This window comes from Homalodisca vitripennis, unplaced genomic scaffold (genome assembly GCF_021130785.1).
Source record: "Homalodisca vitripennis isolate AUS2020 unplaced genomic scaffold, UT_GWSS_2.1 ScUCBcl_1001;HRSCAF=4058, whole genome shotgun sequence".
Taxonomy (NCBI): domain Eukaryota; kingdom Metazoa; phylum Arthropoda; class Insecta; order Hemiptera; family Cicadellidae; genus Homalodisca; species Homalodisca vitripennis.
The window spans coordinates 1-18,440 of NW_025777118.1; the positions used below are offsets into that span (position 1 = coordinate 1).

At 45.8% G+C, this 18,440-nt stretch overlaps 2 protein-coding genes and 2 pseudogenes across 2 annotated transcripts; 3 read left to right on the forward strand and 1 right to left on the reverse strand.

The window, feature by feature from the left end:
- The first annotated feature begins 4,430 nt into the window (after window positions 1-4,430).
- On the forward strand, window positions 4,431-6,224 carry LOC124371159 (annotated as a pseudogene).
- Window positions 6,225-6,396: 172 nt separating this feature from the next.
- Window positions 6,397-8,916, forward strand: LOC124371160 (annotated as a pseudogene).
- A 1,095-nt stretch (window positions 8,917-10,011) lies between these two features.
- Window positions 10,012-10,440, reverse strand: LOC124371161 (histone H2B-like). The gene has a single exon (XM_046829473.1). It carries the CDS (start codon window positions 10,438-10,440, stop codon window positions 10,012-10,014), a length of 429 nt encoding a protein of 142 aa, XP_046685429.1.
- A 5,970-nt stretch (window positions 10,441-16,410) lies between these two features.
- LOC124371155 (histone H2A) lies at window positions 16,411-16,873 on the forward strand. The gene has a single exon (XM_046829469.1). It carries the CDS (start codon window positions 16,463-16,465, stop codon window positions 16,835-16,837), a length of 375 nt encoding a protein of 124 aa, XP_046685425.1. The 5' UTR covers window positions 16,411-16,462; the 3' UTR covers window positions 16,838-16,873.
- The last annotated feature ends 1,567 nt before the right edge of the window (window positions 16,874-18,440 follow it).

Here is an 18,440-nt window from a genome sequence, read left to right on the forward strand (position 1 = left end):
CAAACCCCAAACTTTCAAGCATACAAGCATTAGTGATCTTCTGACATACCAGCTAGAAAGATGGAGACTTTTGCACCCATTGGTAGGGGAGATCTACGGTTAATTAGAGGGACCTATTGGATCCTGCGATCGCTTGGCCTCTACTTGCCTTTCTTTTCGCGGTGAGGACGAAGTTTAAACGGGAAATTCAAGCGTAACACCAAGATATTTAGGCTTGTTCCTTCCATGCAATCGGCTCGTCATCAAGGTCACAGCAGGCGGGAAGTTCTTCGCGGCGCATCTACGAACGGCGCTTTCTGAAACAAACAGCTGTGCTCTTTCATGTGTTATCGGATTGCAATACGCCATGTTCTCTAGCCAGGGGGGAGTACGGAGAGAGACGATCCTATTTGCTGTTGCATGATCGTCAGCGGCACGCATCGGTTGAAAGCTCCTGCCACAGAATAACATGGCTATCATCGGCAGACCAAAGATAGCGTTACTCAGGGGACCAGTGGCATGTCATTAGTTGTAAACGAGGTACAGCACTGGTCCCCATGGACGCTGCCCTGGGGGACGCCTGCTTTCGATCGCTCTCTCTGAGGAGCAGCTCTCCATCTCTACACAAATGCGGAATGAGCGGCCCAGTCAGATAGACGACTCGATGAGGTGTGTTAGTCAGGGGGGCCCCGGGTGAGTTTGCCAGCTTGTGGAAGCCAGGCCCTCATGCCAGAACCCTTGTACAAATGCTTTGCTGGACGTCCAGGATACACTGCAACAGAGCACAAGATTAAAATTGTGGCGTTGTCCACCAGCTATGTTGACAAACACCGTACCCCAGCTCGTACAGCTGTTTGAGTTGTCGAGTGGTCGCGGCCTGAAGCCAAACGTTTCAGGTCGGATAAAGCCGTCCAGGAAAGGAGTGAGCACATGCGGGGATGAGTAGGAGTCCTCTCAAAAAATTGTTTTGAGCATGGACCGAAAGGAGTGAGATGGGGCGGAAGTTTTTTGTGGGGAATAGGTCTGGATTTCCCGGCTTGGGAATAAGGATACTTTAGCGACTTTCCAGCTGGTGGGAAAGTGTTGTAGGTCGAATAGCGTCGTTGAAACACTGTAACCCAAGCACATTAACAGGGGCTATAGGAAGCTGCAAAGGAGTGCACCTAGGATCCAACTCCATCCTAGTCCGGGGCCGGGCGTTGCGCGGGTTTTCCGGAGATTTCTTGATGGGTGGCTTGTAGACTTCACAAGAGTAAATCGGCTCTATCCTCGATTGATCGGGAGCTGTAACAAATAAAATTGTTTAGTGTGCTCTCGACCGTGTTCCGCAGTGGTCTCGTCCGTCATATATATCCGCATTCGGGTCTGAATTGCTCCTCCATCGCTTATCTGCACAACAGCTTCGGCCTTGTCAGTAAGCAGAGTAAACAAGTCCCTTGTTGACCCGTGCAGGGGCTGGTGCGTGGGATTTTCTCGCTCTCCTCTCAGGAGCTTTTTGCAGTCTTCCAGGGCACTGAGCGGGCATCCTCTAGCTCAAGACTAGAAAGGTATGAGTTCCATGGGTCCTCTGTCCTGTAATCATACAACAATCTGTGTTTGACAATGCTGCAACTGCACCGTTGAAGGCCCGTTTGGTAGCCGGATTCGCGTTTCTCCTGCCAATATTCGACGAAGACGACTCCTTTTGTCTACAGCCATTCCTAATGATGGCAGGCAAGGGCCGACCTGGTGTTTTTTGGACGTCCAGGTCGTTGAGGCCGCCCGCCCGCAGAGCATTCGTCGACTGCTGAGTTCAAAGTCTGAAAACACAAAATAAAAAAATGGGAAGTCTAGGAACATTTGGATTAGTGGCCTGTCGCTGGGGGCTTGCAGTTGCTCGCTCAGGATACGGCCTTGTACACCCTCCCAGTTAGTTCTGATTGAGGTGCCCCATTGAAGGAATCCCTTGAAGCTGGAGTCGTCGCTAGAACTCGCTTATGACGGGTACCAATGGTCAGACGATAAAGTACATATCTGCCACTCGCACTTCCACATGATGCTGTAGTTCCTTAAACAGAAACACATCTAAGACACCAGGAAGTGCGTTTGAGCCTCGTTCGGATTAGAGCGTAGGGTCCACAGGCGCGGGCTTTACAATCGTGTCACCTCTATCTAAATACATAGTTGTGTAGTCTTCGGCCCTTGGTGTTCATCCGCCTGCTATGGCCATGGACTGGTTGCGTTGGCATTGAGGTCACTCACCTATTATAACAGTGTTCCCTGCTACCGAGCAAGATGGTCAAGCTCGTCAGGGCGGAGGGGACAGCAGACGCGCGCGGGAAGTAAGCCTGCGATACACACATACCTCGGTAGCCACCAGCTATTGACGGCAATGCCAGGTGGACTCGAGGGTCATTCAGTAGCCAGCGTGGTACTTGGCGGGTGCAACAACTCTCCTGTGAACCAAGATAGCTGTTTCCTCCCCCGGGATTCCTTTGGCCACGTGGCGGTCTATCGGTCCCGTAAGTTTGGTATCTGGAACATTGAATACAGTGGCGGCGTTGCCAGGGTGTGTGTTTCCGTTAGAAAGTATATAAGTCGACGTTCGTGATCAAGACTGCAAATAGATGGAGTTCGTTACCTCCTCCGGTCCGCTACGCTACGCCGTTTCGCCGTTCCATGGTGACAATTTTTTAGGCGTTCTATTCCATTGGAGAGGAGTTCCTGGAGAATGACATTAATAATGGCAGCAAGCAAACTACGCTTAGGAGTTTTTTTTTTGCTGTCGGATACTATTGAAAATTAGGGAGGTTTATCCACTTATAAGGACAGCGTCGTGGGACAGGGAAGCCCTTTGGCTGTGAGGTAGGCTCGCAGTTGGGATTCCTGGTCCTTTGATTCCGCCGTAGGTGTTGGGTTGTGTGGTTGCCGCTGGGGTTTGTTCCGTCCATTGGTTCCACCACTTTTCTCTTTCTCCCTGCGAGTGAAACTGTAACAGAGGACTTGCTTGTTTTAGTTATTGCTACGGCGGTTTGAGCCGGGGCCCTCGGCCTTCTCTGTCTGAGTAGCGGTGGTTGAGGCTGAGGCAGCTGAGGCAGGTGGGGCCTGCGGGCTTCCGGCTCTGTGGCTGCCTGCCTTTGCGGCCTCTCTGGCTTTCTGGAGAGCAGGGGAGCATAGCAATTGGTATGTTTGTGTGTGGGCCGGCGGCAGCTACGGGTGTGCTCGCAGCTTGAATGTCTGTTGTGGAATGGGTGTGGTCCGGGACGGAGCCTGGGGGCGGCTAGTACATCGGCACATATCTGCGGGCAGAAACTTTAACATGTGGTGGGGCACGTGCTTGGCCCAGTGGACCGGTCGCGCGCAGAAGTGGCGGTGCCCGAGCGCCGCTGCGGCGCCTCGCGGGCGGTTTTGTGCAGCGCGCTCCAGTGGCCCGTTTTATTGCGCTCCGCAGCCCCTTGTAGCTGCGCGGGTGCTCTTCCACCACTAATTAGTGCATTTGCACCTGGCTGTCTTTTGGCAAGGTGCAATTGTGTTACGTTGTGGTCTCCTCCACATCTGACAACCAGCGTTGCTGGAAGGTGGCAGTGTCCTCGAGCTGTGATTGAACTGCTGGCAGTTTGTAGCACTGCGGCAGTCCTCTCCTCGGCGTGAAACTGGTCCATCCGATACTCTTACTACTCCCCAGAAGTGCTTTGTGAGCTGCCATTATTTTCGCCCAGCCTACCTGTTTTCCTTGAAAACGCACATAGAAGCTGTTGGTTTGATGGCGAACAGCCCCCCCCCGCACCGCATGGTCGCGGCGTTGGAGGGGTGCCGAACATGTGTTAGGAGTGTACCCCTGGACGCGGAGATCCTCCCGCTAATGTCCTCAGGTGACGCGTCCATTGCCGGAAAGTCCCCCTGATAACTGTCTTCAGCTCTTGTTTCTTCCTTCAGACTGAAGTGGTTGGAAGGCGTGCTTGCGCGTCCAGAAGTTCGCGTTGTGCCGTTCTATAAACAGAGCTCGCGTTTTGCATAAAAATGTTTGCAGTCCGGAGTGCCCTACATATTTTCGCCTCAAAATTGCAGCCAGCACATTTAAGTGCGGCGTAAGAAGGGATGTCCAGAGCAGTCACTACCTTGAATGATGATCGGCGAGTATGCGCGGCTGGCGGCGACTCTCCAACAGTATTTCCAGGGAATGTTTTGAGCTGGGATAAAAATTTTCTAGTTGAAGACTCTTGATGACGTAGAGGCGCGTCTTCCCCCGTTTTCCGTGGTGGACGGACTGCCATGGGTTTCCTCTCCGTTGGACGGGTCATCGGTAGTTAGCTCAGGGGGCGGCATGTGGCCAAACGGATTCCACTTCCATCCGGTGTAACATACACAAAGGGGGCCCCGACTGGCTGCGGGAAGTTCCCGCCAGTAGGGCGGCGGCGTTACAAAGGCTCTATTGAGAAGGCAGGGGTCGTAGGCGGCGCTGTTATTGATCGATGGTCCGGCGGCCGGAGTACAGTGAGGCCCGGACCGTATAGTTTCCCGGCCTCGCCGAGCACGTTCGCCTAGCACGTGGTCGCCTAATCCATTTTGTATTGCAAAAACCTAGAAGCTTACTCTTAACTTAATTTGTTTTATGAGACAGGTACACAGTTAAATAACAAACATCATCATAACACTAGCAACAGTTACAAGTGCTTTGAGAAATAAAATAATCAAAGAGTAATTAAAAACTGACTGGTGTCGGGCGGGCGGGAGTACCGTTAAGGCCCGGACGTTAGTTTCCGGCCTCGCCGGAGCACGTCGGTCGCCCTGAGCACGTGTGTCGCCTAAGCTATTTTGGATGCAAATACCTAGGAATTCTTACTTAACTATTTTGTTTATGAGACAGGTACACAGTTAAATAACAAAACATTATCAGTACATAGCAACAGTTTACAGTGCATTGAGAAATAAAAATAAATTCAATGAGTAATTAAAAACTGACTTGTTATGGAACAAATCAAAAATAAAACTAGTGTTATATAACTAGTGTAGGTAATATAAAAGTGTAATAAATGCAACTTGATGCACTAAAAATACTACGAATGTTTAGTTGATTATTTTTGTTAGAATTTGTTTTAAAAACTGCAGACTTTACATCTGCAAATCACAAATTCCTAGATTACACCTGAAATAGTAGAGAACAAATGAAAACCAAATCTAGGTATGCCAAAAACACAAAATGCAATTATTCTGCACTAGAAAATATTATTACCAAATGTATTGTTTGCGTTTTTACTATGATTTTTGGTTTACTGCGGAGTTTTATTCCTGCATAAACACAAGTTTAATTTAATGTGAGATTGACCTGTATTAAGCAAATCAAAAACAGATGGAATCAGTTGTAACATGTGAAGTGGTTAATTGAAATTATGCTACTATTAGATTCTCACCACCCGAAGAACGGCAGCATGTTGGTTAATCCATTGTTCCAGTGGGCACTCCCAACAACAGAATAAAGTAGTTTTTAATTAGTGGTCACTAGAACAAACTAGGCACGCACAAAAACAACACATAAACAGTTGAGCGAAGCGACTAATTAACGCACTAACACCATGGTGTCACTAAGAAATAGGGCACAACACTGTGAGTAAAATCACAAACAAAGCACAGACTGAGCGGAGCGACATGCGCGGCAAACGTGCCGTAGCAGTGATGGCGGGTGAAAACGGCACTGATAAGGGACGAAATTCTAAAAAAGGCTCTAAGCTGGATATCTGGCGTCGCGCGGAGCGCGACCCAATAGCGGTGGCAGCTCGAACGCGATTGGCCGCGCTCCGCCGCGACGCCCGGATTCGAGAGTAACCCCGAATTTTCAGGCCAAGTCTTCCATCTGTATCCCCGCAACCGAGTACAAGCGCAACATGTCAGGACGAGGCAAAAGGCGGTAAAGTGAAGGGAAAGGGTGGGGGGGGGGGTCAATGTCCCGCTTCGTCCAGGGCCGGTCTACAGTTCCTCGGTCGGCAGGATCCACCGTCTGCTCCGCAAAGGGCAACTACGCCGAGCGAGTGGGTGCCGGAGCTCGGTTGCTACCTGGCCGCCGGTCATGGAGTATCTCGCCTGCGAGGTTCTCGAGTTTGGACGGTAACGCGGCCCGTGACAACAAGAAGACCAGGATCATTCCCCGTACATCCTTTCAAGCTGGCCATCAGGAATGACGAGGAGCTGAACCAGACTCTGGTTCCCGTGTCTCCATCGCCCAGGGAGGTGTATGCCCAACATCCAGGCCGTGCTCCCTGACCAAGTAGAATCCGAGAAGAAAGGGCCTAAGGTCGCCCAGCCATCGCGCGACACAAAAGCCGCCCTGGCTTCGCACAAAACGGCCTTTTTAAAGCCGACCACACAATTTTCACTCGTTTGTCACAGTTTACGACTTTAATAATCCTATTTTCTCACTCTATTGTCGGTATATTTCCTGACATGTTATCTAGGTAATTACTATGCTAATTATTAGTAAACACCTGCTTTCATTATCACACGTATATATACCACTTTTTTGCCAATTGATGGTATCGAATGATTACAGTTTATTCAAATAATAAACAGTGCGTCAATTTATATCTGTTTTATAACTAAATTACTGGTCTTCAAAATATATATATTTATTTATATTAATAGATAAATTAACACATTCAACTGTACACTTTAAATAAGTTGTGTTCACTCTAATTAAATAGGGAAAGCAAAGTCCCGCACGTCCAGGCCGGTCTACACCGTCTCCCGGTCGGCAGAATCCCCCGTCTGCTCTCTCTCCCGCAAGGCAACTACGCCGAGCGAGATGGTGCCGGAGCTCCGGTCTACCTGGCCGCCGTCATGGCAGTATCTCGCCGCCGAGTTCTCGATTGGCCGTAACGCGGGCCCCGTGACAACAAAAGACCAGATCCATATCCCCGTCACCTTCAGCTGCCATCAGGAATGACGAGGAGCTGAACAAGCTCCTGTCCGTGTCCACCATCGCCATGGATGTTGTACTGGCCCAACATCCAGGCCCGTGCTCCTCCCAAGAAAGACCGAGAAGAAGGCCTAATTCGCGCCGCCAACCGCCGCGACACCAAAGCCGCCCGCTCCACAAACGGCCTATTTTAAAAGTGCCACCACAAGTTCACCGTTTTCACATTAGATAAAAAAATATATAAATAAAAAAAAAATAAAAAATATATTAAAAATATAAAATAAATTAAAATAATAAAAATAAAATTAAAAAAATTAATAAATATTAATAATAAAATACGATTTTAAAATATATAATATCCTATTAATAAAATATTGTCGATATTATAATCCGACATTGAAAAATTTTAAAATTACTAAAAAAATAATTATTAGTAAAAATGTCATTTACCCAAAATATACAACTTTTGCCAATTGATGTTATCGAATAATTAAAGTTTTTTTCAAAAAAAAAAAAATGCGTTAATTTAATTCTGTTTAAAAACAACAAAAAAAAAATGGTTTTCCAAAAAATAATATTTAAAAAAATTATAAAAATTTAAATAATAAAAAAAAAAATGCAACTGTAAAAATAATTAAAAAAAAAAAATAAATATCTAAATTAAGCAACCGCCGTTGGGTATAAAATAAAATATCACTTCTTCTTTATTGTCTATCATACAATCTTAACTTAAAATTTCACCGTCTTTGTTCATTTTTAATTAGTTTTAAACACGAAATCTAAACCTTTTCTCTCTAATTTAGTCGTTTTACCGAATATCTGTGGCTAGAAAACCAACCACTTTGTACATTGATTTATTATTACAAGCTCTTTATTTTGTTATCAGTAATCGTTTACATTATCATCAATTTTATTTGCAAATATCATTTATATATTTATATATTTAATCCTACTTACTACAGCGAATTCACTGTGTTTTTAACGAAATTACAACTGTTTGCTATTGTTCTTTTTCTTTTCGGTATTATTATAAAGAGCAAGATTGATTTTCTATTCTTTTCCTGTATTCACACGAACTTCTGTCAACCTCCGACTTGTTCATAGTTCACGTGGAACTATGTTAACAGGTTCATTTAACAGTGTAGTAATTGTTTATATATTATAGAACAGAACACAACAATGATTCAGTTTACAATAATTATTTTATATTCAAAGTGTGATATACAATTCCCAAATGTCGCATAGAATAGTAATTTGATAGATAAATTTTGTTAATTACAAGCACTGTCAACCCCACATATTGCGGATATTCACTGGAATATGTTAAACAGTTTACATTTAGTTTTGTAGTCATAGTGATTTGCAATTGCAACAAATAAAAATCACTATTCAGTTATAAATATACTTTATACGTGTATAGTTCAATAATTTTAAAGGTCGTTTAGTAAATTTTGAAAAAATAGAAGAATCAGCGAATATTCGGTGATTGTAACGAAGTAAATATGTAGATTTGCTGTTATCCACGCGCTAATTAAATTTAAAACGTTTAATTAGTTGTAAACGGATAAAAAAAAGTGGATTAAATATCAGTGATAAACGCGCCGCCGCTTGATCTGGGCTTTGGAGTTTGCAAGCTCGAGTAAATTTTTTTTTCTAAAAGAGCAAGCAGCGCGAAGCGCTGCGCAGCGGGCAAGCATCGCGTGATCTGACCCATTCTGAAAATTTTGTTAAATTCAGAATAAGTAGGCTATATTGTTTTAAACATGTTTCATTACTAATTTGTGTTTTTTCGTACGGAAATTAATAAACTCGTAAACTTAATCTAATAAACGTAATCTAACTTATATAAATTAAAATAGAGAATGCGGGGACACACTGGAAAATACCCATTTTAAACTTAAGAATACACTGACTTGGATCACATTACAGTGGTATGAATCAAGCAATCGCAATCCAGGTTCGCTAGACAAATGCAGATTTACCACTTGTTAACAGACAACACTCTGGCGCTACAGCTACAGGACTCGGATCTGCAGTATATCCACTAACCTCACATAAATGTCTGTTTTATATGTACTTTCTACGTTATTCCTTTTTATTTATTATCAAATTTACAACATGTCTAGGTATCGACAATTGTAAGTAAACCGTCGTTGACAACTCTATTTCATTCACCGTATTAACTAGAAACCGGGAGAATTATCAATGTTAACGGATACGTACACTCTGATTGGTCGAATAGTGACCGACCAATCAAGTCAAGCCACCTCCTACTACCTATATAAGCGTGTGTTAACAGTTCACTCTATATATTCTATCTCCACGCACATGCGCACTGTACACTAGATGACTTTATCACACGATTTCACCTGTTTAAATACCGTTTTTAAAACTAAAAAAACGGTAATTTAACGTGTATCTTGTTGTAATCTAAATCGACCTGTACTTATAACTAGTGGTATTTTCGATAAAATATAAATTTTCAAGAGTGTAACTTTCGGCTCTTATATTGAATTGTATAAAACATTACACGAATACTATCAATTGGGCGATTACCGTATTTGTAAATTTAATGTTTGTTTAAAGATTGTATTTAAAACATTAACTTAAATAGGTAATTTCAATATAAAACAAGTCGAGAGTTGCTTGTTTTAGCCAACATAATAACATAATTCCAATGTTTACACAAACCACTAAAAGCGGTAAAATAAGCGAAAATTACAAGTTATGTTTAATAATCAGAGTTTCAACGCGGTTCTTTGGTTAATATTAGAAGTCATGTGTATAAAACATGACAGAAACTATGGTTTTCGATCGAATTGCAATTGACGTATTTTTTTTTTTTTTTTTTTTTTTTTTTTTTTTTTATATTGTAAACTCAATGTTTGTTTAAAATAAATAAATAAAAACAGATAATTATACAATTTTACAGTGAAATCGGACTATGTTTTAAAAAGAAAAAAAGGAATTGAAAAAAATAAAAAATTCCTGGAATAAAATATTTATGACAAGCACAAAGTCATAAATTTGGTATTTTCGATAGAAAATATAGTCGAGAGCGACTTGAAACAACCAGGTTTACATCGGTTTTACAACAATAAGCGGTAAAATAAGCGAAAACGAAAGAGTTATTGGTGTGGCCTTTAGAAAGGCCGTTTGTGCGGAGCGGGCTCGCTCGTTGCGCTGGGCGCTGGCCGGCTTACTTGGAGCTGGTGTACTTGGTCACGGCACTTGGTACCCTCGCTCACGGCGTGCTTGGCCAACTCGCCGGGCAACAGGAGCCTGACGGCGGTCTGGATCTCCCGCGACGTGATGGTCGACCGCTTGTTGTAGTGGGCCAGGCGGGAAGCTTCGGCGGCTATGCGCTCGAATATGTCGTTCACGAAGCTGTTCATGATGGACATGGCCTTGCTGGAGACGCCGGTGTCGGGGTGGACCTGTTTCAGCACCTTGTAGATGTAGATGGCATAACTCTCCTTCCTCCTGCGCTTCTTCTTCTTGTCGCCCTTGGTGATGTTCTTCTGGCCTTGCCGGCCTTCTTGACGGCTTTTCCGCTCGCTTTCGGTTGGCATCCTGAGTCGCTGGTGTACGCCGGGAGTATAGGCCAAAATTTTTTTTTTTTTTTTTTTTTTTTTTTTTTTTTTTTTTTTTTTGTTAAGCAGAGGGAACCTTCAAAAGGTACCGGGCGTCCCGGTTATGTGGGATTCTTACCGCACTAAACACACTCTGCTGCCACGTCCTTCGTGGCCGTACAGCACCTGAACTCTAGGTTCACTGGCTGTAGAATGAAGCGCTGAAACTTAAAATTTTTTATAGAGTCGCCTAATTAGAAATCACTGTTACGAAAACAAATTAATAATTTTTAAAGAAAAATATTGAATTTTAACAACTGCGTCTCAAGTTGGGATCGCAGGCTCTCTCCTGTAGATGAATTTGCTACGGTGGGTCGTCCAGGATGGTGATGGGGCGCCGCCTGTAGTCGTCCGGACCGTCGTACGGCGCTGTGATTGCAGCAATATGTTGATGATCCGACGCTGCTGCTGTCTCGAAGAACTGCTCAGACGGCTGATGTTCTCGCGAACACTTCTAACGTTGGCACTTCTAGGGATTTCCTTATGGTTTCATTCCGTACAAACCATGGTTGCCGGGTGATGGCTCGGAGGGCCTTATTTGGGATGGTCTGGAGTGACATTGCGGTTAGATCGGCTGCAGTTGGTCCACCAAGCTGTGGAGGCATACATCATGACCGATCTAACCACAGCGAAGAAAATTGTGGTCTTGACGCTCATAGGGAGGGACGAGCGGCGGTTTATTAGGGGCCTATTGACCCAGCAATTTTCTTCGCCTCCTCGGCTTTTTTCTTAGCGTGGGGTCCGAAATTTAATTTTGAGTCTAGAATAACTCCTAGGTATTTGGCATGGGGTTTCCATTCAATTGGATCGTCATCCAGAGTCACGGGTGGCGGGAGTCTCTTCGGCATTCTTCTTCGCTTTCTGAAGCAGACAGCTGAACTCTTCTCAGTGTTGATGGAAATGCGCCACTTTTCCAGCCACGGAGAGAGAAGGTCCATCTGCTGCTGCATGACGTCAGCGGCTCGTGTCGGCTGAAAGCTCCTGCAGAGGAACATGGCGTCGTCTGCGTACAAGGACAGCGTTACCCTAGGTACCAGTGGCATGTCGTTGGTGTAAACGAGATAAAGCACTGGTCCTAGTACGCTGCCCTGTGGCACGCCCGCCTCGATCGTCCTTTCTGTAGATAGTTCGCCGTCCACGGCGATGCGGAAGGTCCTTCCTGTGAGGTAGGAGCGGAGGGAGATGTACCATGGTGGGGGGAAACTGGTGAATCTGCAAGTTTGTACAGGAGCCCCTCGTGCCAGACTCTGTCAAACGCTCTGCTGACATCTAGAAATACTGCAACTGAGCACAGGTTGTAGTTCATGTTGTCAGCCAGCATGTTCACAACGCGAACTAGTTGTTGAGTCGTCGAATGATCTCTCCTGAATCCGAACTGCTCTGGCCGGATGAAGTCATTTAGGTAGGGAACTAATCTGGAAAGGAGAAGCTTCTCGAAGAGCTTAGAGATAGTGGGGAGGAGTGATATGGGGCGGAAGTTCTGTGGGAACAGGCGGGATTTTCCAGGTTTGGGAATGAGAATGACTTTGGCCACCTTCCAGCTAGCCGGGAAGTGATGCAATCGGACGGCGCTGTTGAACATACTAACCAGGCAATTCAGCAGTGATGCAGGGGCAGCGAGTAGGGCTCTGTTACCAATTCTATCCAGTCCGGGAGCTTTCCTCGGTTTTGGGATTTTTTGATGAACGCCTCTACTTCCTCCAGGGTGAACTGCTCCAGCTCCTCCTCAGGCTCCATACTGAAGTAGTGTTCAAGAGTTTCCTCCACGTGCTCGCAGTGGTCCTCATTGTAGATGTCTGCGTTTGGCGCCTGAAACTGTTCCTCCATGGTGTCAGCAAAGGCCTCTGCTTTGTCCATGGCGGAATAGGCCAGGCCTCGCTGTCCGTGGAGGGGCTGGTTGGTCGGTTTCTCGCTGCGCAAGATCTTCGCCGTTTTCCAAGCGCTGCCGTCCTCCAACTCCAGGCCAGAGAGATAGGAGTTCCACGTCTCGGTCCTGTAGTCGAACAGCATCCGCTTGACGATGTTACACTGGGCGTTGAAGGCTCGTTTAGCAACTGGCTGCCGGGTTAGTTGCCAGATGCGTCGCAGGCGTCTTCGTTTGTCCACCGCGGCTCGGATGATGGCAGGCAGTGCTGATCTGGTGTGCGGGGGGCGACCAGGTCGAGACGCTTCCACCAAGCTGTCCGAGATTGCGGTGTGCAATTCTGAAACATAGACGTCAAGCTCGTTGGGCGTCGCTGCTGGGGGTGGGGGCTGGAGTCGTTCGCTCAGGAGGCCACTGTAGCGTTCCCAGTCCGTCATCCTAACTGACAAGCCAGTGGGTGGAGTTTTTGAGACTGGGGATGTGGCTATTGTCGCCAGTACGGGTAGGTGGTCAGATGACAGGTCGTTGGCTACGCTTAAGTCCACCTGATGTTGGAGTTCCTTGAACAGGAAGAGGTCCAGCACGTCAGGGAGGGCGTTGAGTCGCGGTGGGTAATACGTGGGGTCTACAGGTGCTACCACCTGCGTATCCTCCCGCTGATCCACGTAGTCTCGAAGGCGTCGTCCCTTGGTGTTTGGCCTTCTGCTGTGCCACGACGCGTGCTTGGCATTTAAGTCCCCGCCAATGATGACAGAGTCTCCATAGCCAAACAGGGCGTCTAGCTCAGCGGGCCGAAGCACTGCGTTCGGAGCGCAGTAAGCAGAGAAGATGTGTATCTCGGCTCCACTTGCATTCACCGCTATTCCTGTGGACTCGAGGTCAGTAGTGGCGACGGTGATGGGTCTGTGCACAACTCTTCCGGTGGACCAGGATGGCAGTGCCTCCGCCAGGGTTTCTTCTTCCACGCGGTGGCCTGTCCGTCCGGTATGTTTGGTAGCCTGGAACGTTGAACACAGAGCCGGGCTGAAGGTGTGTTTCCGTTAGGAGCAGCACATCCACGTCGTGGTCGGTGGCAAACAAGTGGAGTTCATTTTTTCGGGACATCACTCCATTCGCATTCCAGACAACCAGTCTTAAGTGTCTATCCATGGACCAGGAGTTCCTGGAATGAGACAAGAATGGCTGCAAGCAGCTCATTGGGTGTTTTGCTGGTGTCGGTCACGATTGTGACTAATGTCGATATCCACTTGAACACTGCCGCGTGGGACAAGTATCCCGGCTGATTAGGTGTCTCATCAGCAGTGCTGCTCCGTTGAGTAGGTTGGTATGCAGTGTGGTGTCTATCTGCAGGTGCAGGCTGGGTTTCCCTTGTCCGCTCTTCTGCCTCTTCGGCCTTCTCCTCTTCATCGCGGTTTACACGGCTGCTTGATGGCTTACGGCGGCCGGAACGACCTCTATTTCTCCTCCTCTGCGGTTTGGGGGCTTGGGGGATGGCCATATCCAGGGGTGCTGTAGGTGCAGCTGGGGCTGCAGGTGCAGCTGGGGCTTCAGGAGCTGCAGTAGCTTGGGGGGGATTGGCGGCAGTTGAGCTCTGTGCGGCGGGGATTGATGGCTCTGCCCGAGATTCGGGTGCTGCATTGCCTCGGTTTTGAGGTGCCGGCGTGTCAGGGCGGAGCCGCGGGCTGGCTAGCACATCCGCGTACCTACGGCCTGCGATGTGGGTTTGTAGGGCGGATCTGCGGTTTTCCTGCGGTCGGGCGTGGAGCTGGACCTCTCTGTTGGCGTTGTGGTGCCTCTCGGCGGTGTAGCGCGCCCAGGGCGCGTTTGTGCGCCGCGCAGCCCCTGTAGCTCGCAGGGTGGTCGCCTCCACAGTTGGCACATTTGCACCGGTTCTCCTTAGGCAGCGTGCAGGACTTGACCTCATGGCCTCCTCCACACCTGACGCAGCGTGCTGGTAGGTGACAGTTCCTGGAACTGTGGTTAAATTGTTGGCAGTTGAAACACTGCGGCAGTCCTTGCCTTGGCGCGAATTGGCTCACAGTGATTCTGACGCCCAACAGTTGAGTCAGCTGCCAGATCTGAGTCCAGCTGCCAGTCTTCTTGAAACGAATGTAGAAAACTATTCGTTTGGTGGCGACCCAGCCTGGTCACGGCGCTGGAGTGGAGCGACGTGGGTTGGAGTGAAACCTAGGTCGCGGAGCTCATCTGCAATGTCCTCAGTGGCGGTCCAGGCAGGCAGCCCCCTGACAACTGTCTTCAGTTCCTGCTCCTCTCGTAGACTGAAGGTGTGGAAGGACAGCTTGGAGTCCAGCAGTTCCCTCTGCGCGGTCCTGAAGCATAGCTCGCTGGAGCACAGGATATGTAGGCGGGTGCCTACATATTTAGCTTCAAATTGGCAGCCAGCGTCCCTTAGCCGGCGAAATAGCGGCGTCCACGCGGTTACGCCTTGGACAACTAAAGGAGGGATCCTTTGTTTGCGGCGCTCGCCGACAGCAGGTTCTCGTGCCTGTGGAATTGTGCAGGCGTTTGATGAGCTGGAGGCGTTTGAGGCGCGTCTCCCTCTCTTCCTGGTGTGCACGGCCTGCCATTGTTCGTCTTCACCGTTGTGCGGATCGGAGGTGGCCGGCGCGTCTTCACTGGGGTGGGGTTTCTACTTCCATCTCGGAGTAGTGTAGTTAGTCCCGCCAGGCAGGGCAGCGGTGTTGGTAGGCGCTGATTATTGATCGGTGGGTGGGTGGGCGGGCGGGAGCCCCGCCACAGGTACCGTTAGCTTCCGCTAGCTACGGACCACGTGGCGACCAAGAATGCTTACACACTAACAATTGATATAATACCTAACAGTTATAATGGTTGATCTTACAAACTATTGTATATACACAAAACTTAACATCACTGTTAACAATTCTTAAGCGGAATAAAATTACTAGAATACTATAATATAATATGTTGAGTATTAAGAGTAATAAATAAATAAAGAATATCAATAAGTAAAACACGAGGCGCTTAGCCAAAGGACAAGTCCTATGCTATTACACTATAATAATATAATATTAATAATAATTACAATTCTATATTAACAATTATGTTATGATAATAGAGTTTCTTGCTGCATTTAGGAAATTATTTAGGTCCATGATTAATTTCGGCTAATGTCTCGGATGCAGGCAAACTGTTTCACTGTGTTGAGATATTTGTAAAACAAGTTTACTAAACTAACACACAGGCAGGGCAGCGGCGCGTGTAGGCGCCGAGTATTGATCGGTTGTTGGGCGGGCGGGCGGGAGTACCGTTACAAGTACCGTTAGCTTCCGCTGGCTCCGGACCACGTGGCGACCAAGAATGTTTTGCACACTTACAGTTGGTGTATTGGTTATCTTACAAACTACTACACTGTACAAAAAAACTTAGCTAACATTGTTAACAATTCATATGTGTATTAATAACAAGACTACAATAATAAATATGTTAATTAATGAGAATGATAAATAAACACGTTGCGTTCCGCCAAAAGGCAAGTCTGGTGTTATTACACTACGTAAATAACAAGTTTAGTAACACTATTTGATAATTGTTTATAGTGTGCAAATAGGATTTAGTTCCGACAGAGTTCCATGTGGGACAAACACTAAACTTCTCCTTATAAAAGGGAATAGTTAAGGGCAGAACAAAAGTCTAAAATAAATATAATAGTTGGGAAAAAATTGTTAGTTTGTAAAGTACTAATGTTAGAACTCACAAATAGCAGGGCAGCGATGAATGGTTAATCCAAAAACAGCACAGCGCCACACTAACACATGGTGTCACTAGGAAATAGGCACAATTTTAAACAACACTGTGAGTAAACCACAAACAAGGCACAAACTGAGCGGAGCGAAAGCGCGGCACGTCCGAGCAGTACGGCGGGTGAGACGAGGAGTGTGATAGGCCGAAATTCTAAAAAAAGGCTCTAAGCTGGATATCTGGCGTCGCGCGAGCGCGACCAATAGGGTGGCAGCTCGAACGCGATTGGCCGCGCTCGCGCGACGCCCGGATTCGAGGTAACCCCGAATTTCAGGCCAAGGCTTCCATCTGTATCCCCGCAACCGAGTACAGCGCAACATGTCAGGACGAGGCAAAGGCGGTAAAGTGAAGGGAAAGGCAAAGTCCCGCTCGTCCAGGGCCGGTCTACAGTTCCCGGTCGGCAGGATCCACCGTCTGCTCCGCAAGGGCAACTACGCCGAGCGAGTGGGTGCCGGAGCTCCGGTCTACCTGGCCGCCGTCATGGAGTATCTCGCCGCCGAGGTTCTCGAGTTGGCCGGTAACGCGGCCCGTGACAACAAGAAGACCAGGATCATTCCCCGTCACCTTCAGCTGGCCATCAGGAATGACGAGGAGCTGAACAAGCTCCTGTCCGGTGTCACCATCGCCCAGGGAGGTGTACTGCCCAACATCCAGGCCGTGCTCCTGCCCAAGAAGACCGAGAAGAAGGCCTAAGTCGCCCGCCAACGCGCGACACAAAGCCGCCCGCCCGGCTCCACAAACGGCCTTTTTAAAGGCCACCACAATATCACTCGTTTTCACAGTTTACGACTTTAATAATCCTATTTCTCACTCTTGTCGTATATTTCCGACATGTATCTAGTAATTACTATGCTAATTAATAGTAAAACTGTCATTATATGTCATCACAAATTACATAAATTTAATAATGTACACGAATATATAACACTTTTTTGCCAATTGATGTTATCGAATAACAGTTTATTCAAATACTAAACAGTGCGTCAATTTATATCTATTTATAAACTAATTACTGGTCTTCAAAATATATATATATATATTTATTTATATATTAATAATTAACACATTTTACTGTACACTTTAGTTAGTTGTTTTCACTCTAATTAACTGTATAAAATAAAATATCACTTCTCTTTATTGTCTATCATACAATCTTAACTTAAATTCACCGTCTTTTTTCATTTTAAATTAGTTTTAAACACGAAATCTAAACCTTTTCTCTCTAATTTAGTCGTTTTACAGCATATTTCTGTGGCTAGAAAACCAATCACTTGTACATTGATTTATTACAAAACTTTTTCTTTTATTTTGTTACAGTAATCGTTTACATTATCATCAATTTTATTTGCAAATATCATTTATATTTATATATTAATCCTACTTACTACAGCGAATTCACTGTGTTTACAAATTACAACTGTTTGCTATTGTTCTTTCGGTATTATTATAAAGAGCAGATTGATTTTCTATTCTTTTCCTGTATTACGAACTTCTGTCAACCTCCGACTTGTTCATAGTTCACTGGAAACTATGTTAACAGTTCATTTAACAGTGTAGTATTGTTTATATATTATAGCAGAACACAACAATGATTCAGTTTACATAATTATTATTTTATATTCAAAGTGTGATATAAATTCCAAATGTCGCATAGAATAGTAATTTGATAGATAAATTTTGTTAATTACAAGCACTGTCAACCCCACATATTGCGATATTCACTGGAATATGTTAACAGTTTACATTTAGTTTGTAGTCATAGTGATTTGCAATTGCAACAAATAAAAATCACTTATTCAGTTATAAATATACTTTATACGTGTATAGTTCAATAATTTTAAAGGTCGTTTAGTAAATTTGAAAAAAATAGAAGAATCAGCGAATATTCGGTGATTGTAACGAAGTAAATATGTAAATTTGCTGTTATCCACGCTAATTAAATTTAACGTAATTAGTTGTAAACGGATAAAAACGTGGATTAAATATCAGTGATAAACGCGCGCCGCTTGATCTGGGCTTGGAGTTTGCAAGCTCGAGTAAATTTTTTTTCTAAAAGAGCAAGCAGCGCGAAGCGCTGCGCAGCGGGCAAGCATCGCGTGATCTGACCCATTCTGAAAATTTTGTTAAATTCAGAATAGTAGGCTATATTGTTTTAAACATGTTTCATTACTAATTTGTGTTTTTTCGTACGGAAATTAATAAACTCGTAAAACTTAATCTAATAAACGTAATCTAACTTGTATAAATTAAAATAGAGAATGCGGGGACACACTGGAAAATACCCATTTTAAACTTA

Bases quoted from the DNA above. Each gene is read 5' to 3' on its own strand.
- LOC124371161 (XM_046829473.1), bottom strand. From the start codon at position 10,440: ATGCCAACCGAAAGCGAGCGGAAAAGCCGTCAAGAAGGCCGGCAAGGC.
- LOC124371155 (XM_046829469.1), top strand. From the start codon at position 16,463: ATGTCAGGACGAGGCAAAGGCGGTAAAGTGAAGGGAAAGGCAAAGTCC.